The sequence below is a fragment of the Coturnix japonica genome, chromosome 5 (genome assembly GCF_001577835.2).
Source record: "Coturnix japonica isolate 7356 chromosome 5, Coturnix japonica 2.1, whole genome shotgun sequence".
In the NCBI taxonomy this organism is placed as follows: domain Eukaryota; kingdom Metazoa; phylum Chordata; class Aves; order Galliformes; family Phasianidae; genus Coturnix; species Coturnix japonica.
Genome location: NC_029520.1, coordinates 34,712,880 through 34,729,227, shown reverse-complemented (window position 1 = coordinate 34,729,227; position 16,348 = coordinate 34,712,880). Strand labels below are relative to the sequence as shown.

Genomic DNA, 16,348 nt, shown 5'->3' with positions numbered 1-16,348 from the left:
AAGTCAGCATCTTAGACACCCAAAAACAACCAGAAACAGTGGAGAGGTCAAAGCCTACTCAAGCTATGAAAAACATTCTCTGTGATCAGGTTTTTGCAGGCAGGACTGGGGCAAAGATAAGTCAGATTGGGAGATGCTTCCCTTAGCACCCATGTCTGGTGTTGGGCCAATGCTGGGTGAGCACAGCACTGCTTGAAGGGCATCCAGTGTGCAGCCCTGTAAAGGCAGGGCACCCTGGCTGGTGCTGCCAGGACTACTGTTTATGTTCCTGAGAGGATGTTGTTGCATACCCATCTCCCAGCCTCAGCACTTACCACTTATTTTCATTCTGAGTCGCAGTAGTAAATCGAGGACGTTACCAGTAGTCTAGCAATGCTGTGGGCATCTCACAGAACCCCACCCAAGCTGCAAGATCTCAGGCCTTGACAGCTCTGCAACAAAAATATTGCCTTCATAGCTTATGGCACACATGCATCCAGCTGGGACAAATGGCATTTTCCCATTATTGGTGATGATACTGCTGTAAGTCAGTGCAAACTTTGCTGAGACTGTTGCATTCTCCATCCTCTGACCTCACATAACCCAGTGAGCACAAGGGCATTAGAGCCCTAAGCAACAGCAAGTGAAAAAGCCAGGGCCAAACCCACAGATGCTGAAGGAGCAGAAACTGAGTCTTGCAAACCCAAGCTCCTGAGGAGCTCAGGTTGTTGCTGCATGGTGTTAAGGGCCAAATCCCTGTGAAACGCAGCCTGGGTGGCTCCAGACAAGGCCTACACCAGGAGCAGCAGCTCTGGCCATGGTATAAATGGATGACATGAAGCTTACATTGGTAACATTGCTTGAGATACCCTATGCTGAAAAAATAGCAGCTGGTGTTTCTCAGGGAGGGCAACAGTTGCGAGCCAGTATCAGCATCAGGACCTGCACTGGCAGGTGGACTTGGGCCTTGTGCTTGCGCTGATAGCCAGGCTGGGGATCCTGTGGTGCAGAGACTGCCTGTACCATCACCAGTGCCTCCACTTGTCATCCCCAGCAGGACCCAGCAGAGCACGTCTGATAGCATAAGCCAGATCCAGCCCTAAGGCAGGGAACAGTCCACCTCCCCCCCAGCCCATTGCTCTAGCAAAGATATGAAGGAGGCAAGTTTTCCCCCACTGCTACTCCAGCTTCCCCGTGTCATACAGGACCTTCAGAGTGGCTGACCCTGTTTTGAAAGACAACACACGAAGCATTTTCATTCTTTATTTTACAAAAATAAACCAGTTTCACCCTGGTACTCTGTGCCCCCAACCTCCCCCTCCACCCCTGCTCTCATTCCCATGCCTGGAGCTCCTGATGCTGCATGCCGCAGCCAGCCACCGGTACAGGGGCAGCCTGCGACGTCCCCAGGCAAGAACCAGGGAACAACTGATGCTCTTTTGTGAATTCCTCCTCTTTCCAGGATCCAAGCTGGAAACTGCCTGAAGATGCCTGCTGGTGGCTCTGCCATTTCTGCACAGGGAACAAGTCTTGGACAAAGTCACTCAGAGTACACACTTTGAGAAGGGGCATCTGTCCGTCTGCCCCTCTCCAGATGGAAAATGAGCCCCACGAGCCGGCTCTCGGCTGCCCCAGCGGGCTCAGTGCTGGAAGCGTGGGGAGCTGATGTGGGGCTGGTGGAAGGAGTGCGCGGCGTAAAGCACCTCCGGGGGCGGCGGTGGAGGCGACGCCAGGATGGAGCAGAGCGGTTCGTGGGAGCTCAGCACTGAGGTGAAGTGCTTCATCTCCTCTGTCAACTGCTTGATCTCCCGGCGCAGGGCTGCGTTCTGCCTCTCCAGGTCTTCGCTCTCCTGGGGAAACAAAACCATGGGGGCTTCCTCAGCTGCGAATGGGGAAGGGGGCGTGGAGCGGGGTGCGATTACAATTGGGACAATGCTGCAGCATCGCGCCCTGGGACCCCTTCTGATCATAGAGTCATAAAAGGTCGGAAAAGAGCTAGAAGATCAACTAGACCGACCCTTGAGCCACTCCCACCATGCCCACTGAGCCACGTCCCTCAGTGCCACGTCCCAGCCGGTGCTCTCCAGGAGCAGGGCTGGGTTCCGCTGCTCGCAGCTCTGAGCCCAGCACTTTCCAGAACAAGACGTTTCCGGCAAATTGAGCACGGAGCGGCAGCAGAGCAACCCCCCCTGCAGCAAGGCTGGGTGCGATGCTGGCGGCCCGGGCTTACGAGAAGTGCGCCCGCCCAGGCTTTCTCGCTCCCTCCCTCTCACGCACATGCACGCTGCTGCTGGCCGCTTCCCGGGCCGTGCGGCCGGGGGGAGGGTGCGCCGAATAACCGCCGTCTTTAACCAGAAAACCACCTGCCACAGGAAACCTGTCATTGCCCTGGAAAGAAAAGACTCACTGCTTCCTGCTAGCAGCCGGGGAAACCAGCGGCACGGCGGGGAGGAGGGGGGAGACGCTTGAGTCAGAAAAAAAGAGAAACCCGGGCCCCAGAGATGAATTATTACTGATATTAATGAGAATAACAACAAAGGGGCTGTGCTCGGCCTTGCCTCAATAATCCGGAGCAAAGCACACCCTTTGCTAGCGAGAGGTGGGCAGCTCCAAGTGGGGCATCCCAGCAGCGAGAGAGATGGAAGCAGGGAGCGCTCTGGGAACTCAGCAGACCTTGGAGAGCTGCACCACATCCCCGGCGAAGTGAACCTGACAGACCTCCACCACCCTGCCGGCTGCTGGAGGCGCCTGCTCTCTACACATAGTGGAAATGCACCCATTGCTAACAGCACGAAATAGGCATCGTCTCCGGGACGTGACAGAATGTTTTGTCACTGACGTCAGGCCGTGAGCTGACAGAAATCACCTTGTGGCCAGGAGTTCCAACCTCACTGTGACGTGTTCCCCTCCAGACCAGCTCAGATGCCTGGGGGCAGGTGGAGCTGCTGGCTCCTTGAAAGCACCTCAATCCCAGCTTTTCTGGGCAGAGCTGTGCAGAGGCACCATTCCTCATGCAGAGCACACCACAGACAGAGGGGAGTAGGGATGAATTGGAAAAGCATTAGCAAAAATTCACCATCCACCCTCTACTTGCCTCCACGTGCTTCTGCAGCTGTCCCAGATCCCGGCTCATGGGGGAGGAATGAGCCTCTGTTACTGATGCCATCTGAACATTTATCTGCTAAGAAAGTTGTTTGTTGCCTGCCCTAAGAACAGCTCATTTCCTGGTGCAAGTCAGGATTTTCCTGAGGGCAGGTGAAAGCCCGTGTTCATCTCCAGGATTGCCTCGGACAGAGCAGCAGGCTCAAGGAAGCATCTATCTCCACCCCTCCAAGGTGCAGCTCCCAGAGCCATTGCTGCTGGCAGGAGCCTTGTCACTTCTACCAGGATCATCCACTACATAGGAAAGAGTGAGATCTCTGCTGCAAAACCAGCTGCGAGCATGGACTGAGATCACAGTGTAGAGAGGTAAGGCACAGGAACAACATCTCAATTCATTAAAAAAAAAATGAGGATTTGGGGAAATATGAAGACTCCAGGTACCGTATGGTGTACAGATGTAAGAAGGTATGTGTGCCCTGCCATAGGAATATTTTAAAATATTGGAAAATGGTTAATAGCTTTTCATCCGCATTGTGCAGCATTTTAGAAAGGCTTACTTGTACACTGTTGCATCACGAAGCAAGTAACAATACGAAGCACAAACCTGAGAACACCAACCCTAATGAAGCCGTGCTTTCAAAGAGCCTCTGGCTGAGGCATTCAAAAGAAGTTAAGGGAGGAAATTGGTTGTGCCAAACCGAGAGATAAAATCTTGTTATCAATATTGAACTGCATGCTAAACTAAAGGTCTCAGTGGCCATCACCTTTTCTGATGGGTAGTGACAACAGGATCTGCCAGGTATCAATCCTGGCAGCAGAGACCCCATGGGAAAGGCAGACATGGTGCCAGTGACACAGAATGAGTCACCTTGATTGAGCCTAGAGAGGAATACTGTAATATCTGGTAGATGAACTAGAGGATTTCACTCTGGACCTGCTGAAGGAGCAGTGTCCCTGGGCATCTCAGTAGAGGAAAGCTGCCCATGCTGTTAGCACTGCCTCCAGCACCCTGCCTTGGCTCCACTTTTCCAGTCCCAGGTCAACAAAGTACCTCTTCTCCAAGTCCCCCAAGAGAGAGCATGCTGTCCCCAGTGTGAATAGTGCAGGGAATGGAGAAGGCTGGAAGTGCTCACCAAGTGCAGTGTATCTGCTTTCTGGGTCTGCCGCAGGCGACTCTTCTGGGCAGCAATGCGGTTCTTCTCCCTCCTCTGAACTTTCCTCATGTCATCAGAAGAGTCCTAGGGAAACATGAGGCATGAAAATGACTGCAGCAACCATCCTTCGCCCTGCTTCTGCTGGGCTGCAGATGGGAAATGGGACATAACATATAACAGCCTTGAAACACAGGCCATGGAACACATCCTCCTCAGCGCAAAGGTAAAGTTCCGCCTCAGGGACGTGATGCTTTTGACATCCCAGATGCCAGGAGAGGCAGATCTGATCCCCTAACCATCCTGGTACATCTGGGAGATGACTGCTCCACCAAGACACCGGCCAAGGATATGGCTTGAGGAACATGGGCAAGGACCTCCCCAGAAGAGAGACAATTTGAGTTCCTCACTCAGGAAACCTTTCCCTTCTCCACCTCTATGGGGGGATATGACACTGCAGTTATTCCAGCTCCTTGGCTAATTTGTTTTTCCAGAGATACATCCTGCGCTTTCTCCTTCCATCCCCATAGGCCCCAAGCCCCACCACCCTTCTCCATCAGCCTTGGATTGTTGCAAACCCTTATAGCATGGTGCACCTCACTATGACACCGCATGCTTAACTAGGCAGACTCTGACTTTTAGCCTTATCCCCAGATCTCCTTCACTCCAGCTCTCCTATCCCTGTGTTTGCTCCTTTCTGCAGTCCTTTGGCAGCAGCATCCACAGTGCTGCCTGTGGTGCTCCTGAGCCCCTTGGCAGAGGGGAGCTCAGTCTTGCAGTGCCAGGTCAAGAGATTCGTGCAGCAGCCCTTCTCTGCTTAGATCTGTTCCTTCTGACAGTTAAAACTGTCATACAGGTTCTTTCATCTTCTGTTTTCATATGGTACTGTCTCTTTTGTGGACTCTCTAGCATTCACACTGCTGCTCCCCCACAGGACTATGAAACTCAGCCACAAAAGTTATCTTCCCAGCCCATCAGTCTGTCCACATCCTCTCCCCCCTCCACCCCGCCCAAGATCTTTTCTCTTATTTGAACTTAACCGTTTTATCCTTGCCTTCGTTACCCTACCAACTTCATACCTGGTAGATCCCAGGTACTGCACCAAGCCCAGTCCCTTAACAGTCCCTGTGCTTCATCTTCATCTCCACCAGAATGCCTTCCCATCCCTGTCTGAAAGCCTGAAATCACCAGCTCTAATCACCCTGGAGATTTCTGATTAGACTTTTGGGTAGGTGCTGGTGCTGCCAGCACTAGGCAGGTGGCAAATGGTAGCTATAATGAAGGTGATGGAAATAACTTGGGCTTGTGTTAGTTTTTGCCAGCCAAAGACCTACCATTAACACACTCTGTGCAATAACAAAAATTCCCTCAGCCAAGCATCATTGAGATGAAAACCCCTGGAGGATGAGTGAGAGAAGAGCAGACCCAAAGCAGCAGGGTACCCCCAGGGCCCTGAGTGCTCTGCAGGGCAGTAGGAAGCAGGCAGGTCCCACTGAGCATCCTCTCAGTCACACTGGACTCTGCACACAGCCTCCTATATGGCAGTTAGCATGAGGCTCACCATGCCCAGGGGTCCCCCTTGTCTTCAGCACAGCCCCAGCTCTCTGGGCTTCCTCTCCCCTATACCCCAGTCAGTGGGCACTGCTCCCAGCTCAGCCCCACATCCCACTCTCTCCACAGCAATTCCTAGAAAGTCCCACCAGAGCATGTCATGCAGGCAGCAGCAAGGGATGCCATGCTTCATCTTGGCTGCTCAGAGCCACCTATCAACCTGAAGGAGAGCTGGGGAGAGACAGGGAAGGGTCCCCATTTACCTGCTTGCCAGGAGGGGGGGACTGGCTGGAGATGCTGGAGTCACTGCTGTCAGAGCTGTGGGGCATGGCTCCTGTCTCTGGCTCCCAGGTTCTCCTTGGTTTCCTTTGCACCTGCAATGTGCCTGGCTTCCTTCCCTCTTTCTCCCTTGATTCCTCCTGTCCCCTGGGGTGCTCACCAGGCTCTAGCACTCCCCAGCCCAGACGCACGCTGTCCTCCTGTCCCGTGCTCTGCTGCTTCCTCTGCCTCTCTGCTCCGAGCTCTGCACCTTCCTTTAGGTCTCAACCTCCTGTGGTTTCTCAGAACCTAAGGGATGTAAGCTGAAAGTCACGTGGCCGGAAACTTTAAGACGAAGAAGAAAAGTTACAGAAGAAGAAAAAAAAAAAAAAAAAAAAAGCACATCTGGGAAAAATGAGCTTCAAAATAGCCTGAAAAAACCCCGAAAAACACCTTCAAGCAGTAGAAAAACAGCAAGATGGGTTTTCTCCAAGACAAACAGCAGAGATGTAAAGGGAAGAAAAGCCCCAGCCCTGGCTGTGAAACCAGGACCCTCAAAGGAGGGCAGTGCGGAGGAGGTGGTGTTGGGAGCCCCAGAAACTCCAGGGCAGGAGGAGCCGTGCACCCATAGCCTTATGAGGGCAGGAGGAGGTCCAGAGCTGGTGCCCTCCATCACCCCAACCCTGCTTGGAAGTTCCAGGGCAGCCTCCCTCAACCCTGCAGCCCACTCTCCTGTCCTGCCACCCCCAGCACTGCCTGCACAAGTATCAGGGGAGATCTTCATCCTCAGCCAGTGTCACCTAGATGCTGCTGGCACTATGGTTCACACGTGTGGGATGAGCCAGACCCAGATGAAAACAAAGACCTGAGATGGAAGAACATTTGGAGTTGTTGGAGGAAACGGGAGGGTCTTATAGACCCAGGAGCTACAGCTGAGACCTTATCATTCCATGCCACAGTACAAACTTGTCCACGCAGCTGTTTTACATGGGTTCTGGCTCCCTGCCTGCTCCTTTCTTGCCCTCTCTCACCATAGCCAGCATCAGAAGATGTGGACACAGGACCATCACAGCATACTGGGCTTGTTTCCTTGCTATTTGCCCTCTGAGAGCACTCTGCTTCAGGCATGGCCCCACAGCTGCTGTGCTTCAATTTGCTCCACCTGCAGCTCTGCAGACGATGGTGTGGGAGCAGGGAGAAAAGCAAGACCATTTCCTTCCCAAACAGCTCACAGCCAGAAGGATGAGTGGGGCTGGGTGCCAGCAGGGCGTCTATCACAGACAGAAGCGCACACATCCTCAGAGCAACTGGGTGCACACACGTGCTGAGGGGCAGATAGAGAGCGAAGCAGGAGCCCACCCACGGTAACGCACTACTGTGGAAAGCAGCGGTTCGTAGTTCCCGCTTACTGGTGTTTCAATTCCTTCTGCTTTCTGCACAGGAATATCAAAGCCCAGTGCAGAGCAGTGCTGTACCCCAGCCCCAGCTGCCTGCGCTTTCACAGCCCCAAACCCACGAGTGCCCTGTGCCAGGCATGGCGAGCGAGTGCTGTGCTGCCTCTCCCAGCACCCAGAGCTTCTCAGAGCCCCTGCAACATGGCACCCACAAGGTGCTGGTGAGAAGAGGGGCAGATTTAGTGCTGGCAGCCAAAGCAATGAACCATCACTTCACTCACTGCCTCACTACACTTCCTCTGAACACTGCAACCCCACACAGTGCTTCTTTTGGAGGAAGCACACTGCTGAATTCCCGCTGTCCGGAGGAAACCCACACTCCTCTGGCATCAAGCACATTTCATGGATTACCTGGGCTCCCATCCACCACATCCGTAGTTCCTTCAAGCCTTCCTTACAGGCTCTATAAGCTGCTGTTGCCCAAGGCAGGATGCAGAGAGCTCCTTCCTCACTTGCCTCATGCTTGGGCAAACAGGCCAAATGCCCTCCTATGGCAGCCAGCAAGCCCAGCGGCTGAGAAGTGATTCAGCCAAGGGCAAGTGGTTGGCAGAATGCAGTTCTGGAAGCTGGGAATTCAGGAACAAGTTGGGCAATCATTTCTATGGAAACTCATTTGATCCTCAAATGGAAAGCCTGGAGCTATGCCTTAGCTGGGCTCTTCTTAGCAGCCCAGAGCTGATAGAGAAATCCCAGCTGGCAGCCTATCTAGGAGCCATGCCTCATGTCGGTGACTTAAACACACACTGTGAATAGCATCCCCTGATTTTCACTCTGGAATCATTCAAGCTTCTTGACATAAATCACAGCAGCTGCAAAATCATTATCAGCAGCACTGGATAAGCTCGCAACAAGCGTTAGGTCACTGCCACGCCAGCGCACTTATAGAGCAGGGATATTTCTCAGAGGAGCGTAGGGGAAGGATGGAGCCCTCTAGTTCTGCTTTGGTCCCTGCTGAACAGGGGTGGGCCCTGCTGAGGGCAGTCCCATTATCTGCAGTGTGCAGGCAACGTGAGGACAGAGAGGTAGCAGGGACAGGAGGCTGGGGGTTTGCATGACCTCAGCTACCAGAGAAATGGTCTGAGAGCAACAAGGTGCAACTCAGCAAGAACAAATGCAAATGTAAGGCAATGTGAGGTGTATAGAGAAGTGGGGAATAACCAGCTAGGCAGCAGAACGGCAGGGAAAAATCTGAGGGTTACAGAGCCATCTCAAAGTGAAGTGTTGGCAGCAGCATGGAGCTGTGCAAGCAGGCAGGCAGCAGATGAGTGAGGGAGGCAAGGGGATGGCTGCCCCTCCCAAGGTGTGGAAAAGCCCAGAAGAAAATAACCCATGGGGAGAACACACCAAAATCCTGTGTGAAGAGGAAGGAGAGATGATGGGTCCACTTGGCCTAGAAAAGAGAACTCCTGGGGGCGAGTGGAGGGTGGGGGAGGAAGGAGCCATCTTTGATATGCTGTAATGGAAAGAGTGGTCAGCTGTTTTCTGTGCAGCCAGCGCTGGGCTTAAATGGCAGTAAGTGAGATTCAGGTCAGAGGCTGAAAAGAGGTCAAGGTTAGGAAGGCAACGCTGTCCCCTTCACATGAAGTGGTGAGGAACAAACCTTTGTCAGAAATGGTCTGGGTTTCATCCTGCTTCTGTAGAACAGGTTGGAGAGAGATGCTCCCAGGGCTTAAATAGGGTGATTTATTTACAGAGTAACTACTAAGAGAGTACTCTGTGCATTTGCCAGGCTTTAACTGCAGCCAGCCCCCACACTCGTCCATACACACTGCTTTCTTAGGAGCGGAGACCACTGCAGCTTCCCCATAATCCCACCACATCCCTCTCACTCATCTTCTTTGCATGAGCACTCAGTGAATAGTGCTATTTAAAAAGCCAGCGTAGAGAAGTTATCAACTTCAGCCTCCTGCAAACCGTGGGGGTTGCTTCTGTTCCACGTGTAACATTTTATGCAAACACTTTCTCACAATACAATCACAACAATTTGCATATCATTCCCCATTCGAGTTCAAAGACTCTTGTGTGGGATTCAGCGCTGATGATGAGTGAGTGGTGGTGAATGAAGGCCTCACACTGCCTTGCAAGTTTCTGCAGTACAACATCCCATCCCAGCAGCACAGGCTAGTTCTGTCTGCACAGGGCAGCTTGTCTTTATCCTAGGATTATATCACCTGCGTTAAGGTAAGGGGGAGCTGGAGAGCCAGGCTACATCAGGGGAGCGAGGGCTCTATCCCACCTCATATTTCCCACCGAGTCACACCAATCACCCATCCCACAAGTACTTTCAATCCACAGTGAGAGCAACCTCACCATCTACAGGAGACACATACATCCCAAATGAGTTACAAATGACAAGAGCTGTAAAATCAAGCACTCAAAAGAGCAGAAAACTCAGAATTATCACCCTTATGCACACTGCATTTGCATCCATGTGCAGTGTACTGTTCTGGGTTGGGCTTTACACCTGCAGTACTCACAGAGGTTCCTTCCCTGGCATTGCTGCCTTACCTTCATCCAGGTGGTCTGATCCCACTTCAATGTCCTGCTTTTTCATGTCTTCACAGGCTTCTCCTAGTGCTAATCTCTTCAGCACTCCCAAATGAGTGCTCCAGAACTGTTAAGGAAATGGTTTTTTTCATCCACCTTTCCACATGAAGGGGTAGTACTATTCCTATTTTACAATTGCAAAATGAGAGATAAAGAGGGATTTAGGTCATAAGCACTCATTAATTTTTGGACATTTTAACCAATTAGGAGCTAAATTTTCAGTGTTTCTGGCTCAGTGTAGTAGTAATTCATTTAACCAGATCCCAGCTCCTGATGTCTGTAGCTGCAGCTGCAACCCTTTAGATCTTCCACAAAGCAGACCTGGCAAATGAGAAACACATGGCTGCTCCTGTGAAGAACTCACTTATGCAGCTCACCAGGTCATTTTGGGGCAGATTCAGCTCTCTCAGGAGGCACCAAAGGTCTGAACCAGGAGACCTCCTTTCTTTCTGCAGTCCCTCGTTTCCTTGCCTGGTAGGAGTGCCAGCCCTGGTAAGAAAACAGGCAGCCCAGTAGGCCAGCTCTTGGTCCTCTCCAGCAGCAGTCCAGCCTGGCTGATCACATAGGTGATGGTCATCTAGAGTAAAAAGCAGAGGTGATCACATGTATGAGACTACCACTAGGACGCCCACTCCACAGCCTCTATGGGCAACCTGTTCCAGTCCTTTGTCACCCTTACTGTAAATAAGTTCTCCTTCATGTTTGTATGGAACTTCCTATGATCTGGTTTTATGCTATTGCTCCTTACCCAATCACCATACCACTGAAATGAATCTGGCCTCACTCAATTGCCTCCTATGCTTTAGATCCGATCCCCTCTCAGTTCTCTCTTCTCTAGGCCAAACAGACCCAGGTCTCTCAGCCTTTCCTCATATGGGAGATGCTCTAGGCCATTTATCATCTGTACGGTGACAATAATGAGAAGATGGTAGTAAATACCCAAAAGGTTATTTACAGGAAAAACTCACCCATATGGAAGCCTTCAGTCTGCTGGGAACCACTGAGGCAACCTCCACCAAGGAGCAATCTCCAAGAGATGCTGCCTTAGTGGTGGTCAGCCCTTAAATGAGGTCTAGAGGAGGCAGAGCTGAATTACAGCTAGATTACTCTCACCTGTGCTCCCACAGCTGACCCGACACTTGCCTCAGCTGATTAATCAGAGGTTCAGGCTGTGATTCCCGATTTCCCATACAATCATCTTTATGGTCTTCTGTGCAACTCCTTCTAGGAGATCCCTGTCCTTTTTGTACTGGGGAGCCCAGAACTAGACACAGCCGTCTGAATGTGGCCTCACCAGGGCAGAGAAGAGGGGGAGGATCACCTCCCTTGACCTGCTGGCCATGCTCTTTTTAATGCACCCTGAGATTCCATTGGCTTTCTGGGTCACAAGGGCACGTGCTGGTTCATGGCCAACCTCTCATCCACCAGGACATCCAGGTCCTTCTCTGCAGAGCTCCTCTCTAGCTGATGCTTGCAGTTATTTCTCCCCAGACACCAGCTGCTTTCTTCATAGCACCCAGTCCCTTTCTCAAGAGGAGCAGACCTGACCACACAGCCCACTGGAAGAGTGTGTGCCTGGGGCTCCAGAGGGCCTTTCCTCCACCTGTCGTTGGTAAATCAGGGCTTTTCTTCTTCCACCGACAAGACAGAGCCCATCATCTGACCCATCCAAGTGCATGGACATACTGTGTGCAGGAGTGCAGCTGCTGTCTGACGGTTTGACTCACCTCAATGGCAGTATCATTCAGCAATGGTGGGGAAGGCCCGAAGAGGAAGGGCAGCGACCCGTTTAACCAGAGTGGCTGATCCACCCAGGGCAGGTTACCGGTGCTTGCAGGGGGCTGCAGCCCCAGCTTCCTTTATGTATTTCCAGACCATGGCTGTGCAGCCCCACAAACCTCAGGCCCATGATGTCACAGTGGGTCCAACTGAGCAGCAACAGTTTTGCTCCTAGGGATGACTGAAGCTTGACAGGATCTGATCCTCCCTGGGCACTGCTGCCATGCTCTAGGATAGGGGGCACAGGCACAAACACATCACTCGTCTCCTAAATTAAAGCAGATGAGAGAGATGTTCATCAAACTCACCATCCAGCCAGGGTCTCATGCCCAGCAGTGCCTGGGAGGGGAGACAAGGAAGAGGGGCCACAGCCTCAGCCTCAGCGTGAGGAGATCCTGCTGCTGCTGGCAGCTCCCACTGTAGCTTCAAAGAGGGGACAGAGAAAGGTAAAACCTCCCTCCCTCCGCTCCTCCCCCCTTCACCTGAATCCTAAAGCACGTGTCCAAGAGCTGTGCAATTTCCTATTTTTTTTTAGTCCAAACTCTTGGACCTGATTTTGGGCATCCCCACTTTTCACGAGTACCTTACCCTCAATGCTCTGTGATGCCAGCAGGCACCTTGTCCACCTGCACAAAGCAATTAGCTGCTCTCTGAAAAGTGTGTCAGTTTACCAGTTCAAAATGAGTTGTCTTTCCATTTCTTTGAACATCTTGTGAGGGGGTGAGCAGAGGAACACACTTATCTCTAAGCCAGGCATTGCTCTACACATCTCTATCATGCAGCATTTCATTAGTTTCCACTCTAAACTACTGGGACTTTTAGTCTCCACATAGGGAAATTTTCCTATGCCACAGATTGAGGCTGGTACCCATCTCTGGATGTCTCTCATTTTCACAGCAGGGCAAGTAGTAGTGATGTAAAACACAAGGCAAGATGTCCCACAGCCTGTTACAATAGGATGGACAAGCGGTCCCGTCCCCATTCCCTAGGCTCCTTCCCTCTTTCCCCACTGCTGCACAGAGGCTGGATACACCAGGTGGGCACCCCCAGTCTGAGCATTGCTTTGAACCCATTTGCACCCTCATCATGCTGCGTGGCTGACAGCCAGTGCTTGGTCATGCACTGGAACATAGTGAGGAGCAACACCGAGGTGCAGCAGCCCTGGCATGTGGCAGCCATTGGGGGGGTTGTGGTACTTGGGTCTGTATGAATACCTGTGCCACTTGGCTCTGCAGGCAGTGAGACCCAGCAGGGCACTGCACCCTGTGCAGCTCCTAAAACCTTGTGCACATCAGTCAGCGACCTGATGGCATCGACTGGCAGCAGAGTGGCTTCAGAAGGTCATATTTCAGCTGCCCTGCTGTGAGAGGCCCAATCAGCACCTCGCTGGTACCTCAGCTTGCTACACAACCAACACCTGCAGCCTGGAAGCGACGAGCACATCACGTCACATTGCTACGGGGGAAGATCTCCATCAAAAAGGAGAGATGCCTCCTCCAGCAGACACCTACAGAAGTGCAGCAGTGACCCTTCCCGGCACCCACAGGGTGTGCCTGTGTGGCAGATCCCTGCAGCCACACGCTGGGAGGCACCTGCTGATGCCCGCATCCCCACTCCAGCACACTGCCCCGGCCAGCTCGCAGGGCTACGGCACCCAGCAGCACTGCACTGTGCGCTGCCAGCAGCGGCCAAAAGGAGCACGCCGTCCTGCCTGGAGGCCCCAGCAGCACCGGGGCTGCACAAAGCCTCACCGCCCACCCCCTCCCGGCAGACCCAGCCTTGCTGCCGTGGGTGTCCTGCAGATCCTCCTGAGCCGGCGGTGCTGCTGGAATCGGGGCACTGGCGGAGCCGCCACAGGAACTGCAGCGTCAGGAGTCAGGACTTCCCCCAACAGCGATACAGATGACAGCTCAGCAAGTTCATTCTGCAGAAACCAGATAACATCAGCTCAAGGTGGTGGTTACTGGCAAAGGATCCTGTTCCTGAAGCTTCATCTGAGACGTGACAGGCGGCAGCGAAACCTCGCTGTCACACATACCCAAACTCTGCTCTTGCTTCGAGCCGCATGGGGCTTTGGAAGCAGCACCGAGCACACACTGGGTGCTTCTCGCAGTGCTGGGCCCGTACCCTTGTTTCCAGGTGCTGTCTCCAGGCTGGAGGAAGCAGCGGGTGGGTTCTCTCGCTCTTTGCAGCCATGCCGTGTTGGTGGCCCCACTTCAGCTGTGGGCTGTGCTGGCATCGTTCAGCCAGCACCACGTGAACCAGTTTCCGTGTCTCTTGGTAAATACCAAGGCTGGGGATTTCTAGGGGTTGTTTTCCAGCCAGATGAGTAGAAGAACCAATAAAGACAAAGATAAATGAATACCTGCCAGCCTCAGCTCAAAAGGAAACAAGAGCGGGTCATTAGCAAAGGTTAGCTGACACCACTCACCGCAGCGTCATGGAGTCACCCCGAGAAAAGCAACAGCCCAATGAGGCTCCCCCAGGGACTGAAATGGACAGAAGCCCGTGGGTCCCCTACGGGTCTCTGCTCTCCCACGGCCGTGCAGCCCCTCCTGCTGGCGGCCCCTGGCAGCACCGGGCTGGGTGTACCACCGGCTGCGTCCGTGCGGACAGCGGGCTGACCTTTGGGAAGCACCTCATCTTTTCAAAGTGAAATCTCCCGTCATCAGCCTTCACGTGGGACTCCGACGGAAGGATGACACCACCGCTGTGCTTTTGGTTTAGGAGCTCCACGCTGGCTCAGAGCACGGAGCAGCCTGGCCCAGCATTGGAAGCTGAATGAGAGCTGTACTCAGATGTAACGCTACAGGCCTGGTGGGCTCACACCTGAAACATGCTCCTGCTGCTGCACATGCCCAAGAGATAGCACTGTAACACACCACTGGGCTGCAGTCCAACCAAGTGCCCTGGAAAAACAATGCCTTAAACTGAGGGGCAATCTCCTTAGCACTGACCAGAGCGCAGCAAAAGGCTGTTCTGAAGACATGCAGGAAACAGGCACATCCTGTCTTGGCACCGCTGGGGCTCAGAATGCTTCTGCCTGAGCCCTGGGAGGAGGCGCTGCATGTTAAACCAGCACAGATCCACCACTCTGCTGCTGCTGCCTTTGCTGTCTGCTGCCAGCGTGCCTGGTTTCAAGCAAATCTTGTATTCCTCTTTCAAGACAGCTGTTTTCATAGCAGGAAGTTTCAGTGCAGCGTGGCTGTTGGCTGGAGAAGGGCCACCCGTCGCCTGCACTCACAGCAGTGCCCAGGCTGATGGTGGTGGGAGTCACACAGCCCCTGAACATAAGGATGAGCATGAAGGTGTCCAGGTGAGCAAGAAGCGTGCAATGGCTGTGGTTGGGCCATCTGATGTCCCACAGGCAGCTTGCTCTCACCAGGAAAGAGGAAACTGATACATGGAAGAGCCTGGAAATTAATTACCTTTAATGCTCTGCAGGGGAAAATAAAGTCCTGAAGAGAGAAGCAGGCCTAGAAAATGCTCTGCAGCCTCTTTCAGAGCAGCTCAGTGAGAGCCATTGCATTCCTCAGAAATGCCAACATTGGCTCATTGTGAGAATAGGGTCAGGCCTCAGCCACTGCTGCAGGGCAGAACGAAGCACAGAGCAGAGCCATCCAGCTGCAGTGGGAGCCAGGCCACACACTGCCTTCCTTCACCAGCTTTGTTCCAGATCTCTTCCTTGCACGTCCTTCGAAGCATACCTCGGCCAGCAAATCCTCCTGTGGCAAAAACTGCCTGTACCAGATCCAACATACCTTACACCAAATAAGGCAGCTGACAGCATTCTGGGAGGTCCCAGAGACAGCAGTTATAGAAAGGGAGGGGAAATCCAGGGAGAAACAGGGAAGGGACTAATATTAGACATTGTTGGAGGTGAAAAAGGAGACTGCAGAGAAATAAATGTGCACTAGAGAAGAATTTATGCTCAGAAAAGGCCACCTCCTATGCTCTTACCACATTCAGGGTGAACTTATCCTCCTGTGCTCTTACCATATACAGGACAAACTTACCCTCTCCCCAGCAGTACTTCAGCATTACTAACTGAAATGTGCACCTGTACCAGAGCTCACAGTTTGCATCAAAGACTCCTCATCCACACTGGTAAAGGAGCTGGGAGAAGATAGGGTTCGCCATGGCTCCTCTGAGACACCATGCAGGACGCCACCACTTGGTGGTGTTCCACACATGAGATGAAGCCCTCCCTGCCCACAGCAAGGTGCCTTCCCACTGCCTTTGTACGTAAGGCTCAGAAACACACCTATAAAGTGACAGGTATTGGTTGTACACCTGAGGATACCGATTCCTGCAGTCCCAGTGAGCCTTTTTATCCCAGCACCTGAGTGCCACCTTGCTGATTATTTTCTATCCTGCACATCCTGCTCAACTAACAGCTGCCAGACCCACCTGTGATGTTCCTGGCTTCCCCAGATGACTGCCCTCAATACAGCTAACACCAAAACAGCTCTGGGATCAGCCTCCCACAAGGCCGGCACAGTCAGAAACCCCATGGCTGCCATCCTG

General features: G+C 52.8%; 1 protein-coding gene across 1 annotated transcript; it reads right to left on the bottom strand.

The window, feature by feature from the left end:
* Nucleotides 1-991: 991 nt before the first annotated feature.
* Nucleotides 992-16,294, bottom strand: BATF (basic leucine zipper ATF-like transcription factor). The gene is made up of 5 exons (XM_015865211.2): nt 11,770-16,294; nt 10,004-10,619; nt 6,047-6,350; nt 4,215-4,319; nt 992-1,829 (listed from the first exon to the last, which is right to left on the bottom strand). Exons 3-5 carry the CDS (start codon nt 6,110-6,112, stop codon nt 1,620-1,622), a joined length of 381 nt encoding a protein of 126 aa, XP_015720697.1. The 5' UTR covers nt 6,113-6,350; nt 10,004-10,619; nt 11,770-16,294; the 3' UTR covers nt 992-1,619.
* Between the last annotated feature and the right edge of the window lie 54 nt (nt 16,295-16,348).

Bases quoted from the DNA above. Each gene is read 5' to 3' on its own strand.
- BATF (XM_015865211.2), bottom strand. From the start codon at position 6,112: ATGCCCCACAGCTCTGACAGCAGTGACTCCAGCATCTCCAGCCAGTCC. The intron at 4,320-6,046 runs GTAAATGGGGAC...ATGTTTCCCTAG, and splicing joins CCCCCCCTCCTGGCAAGCAG to GACTCTTCTGATGACATGAG. The intron at 1,830-4,214 runs GTGAGCACTTCC...TTGTTTCCCCAG, and splicing joins AAGCAGATACACTGCACTTG to GAGAGCGAAGACCTGGAGAG.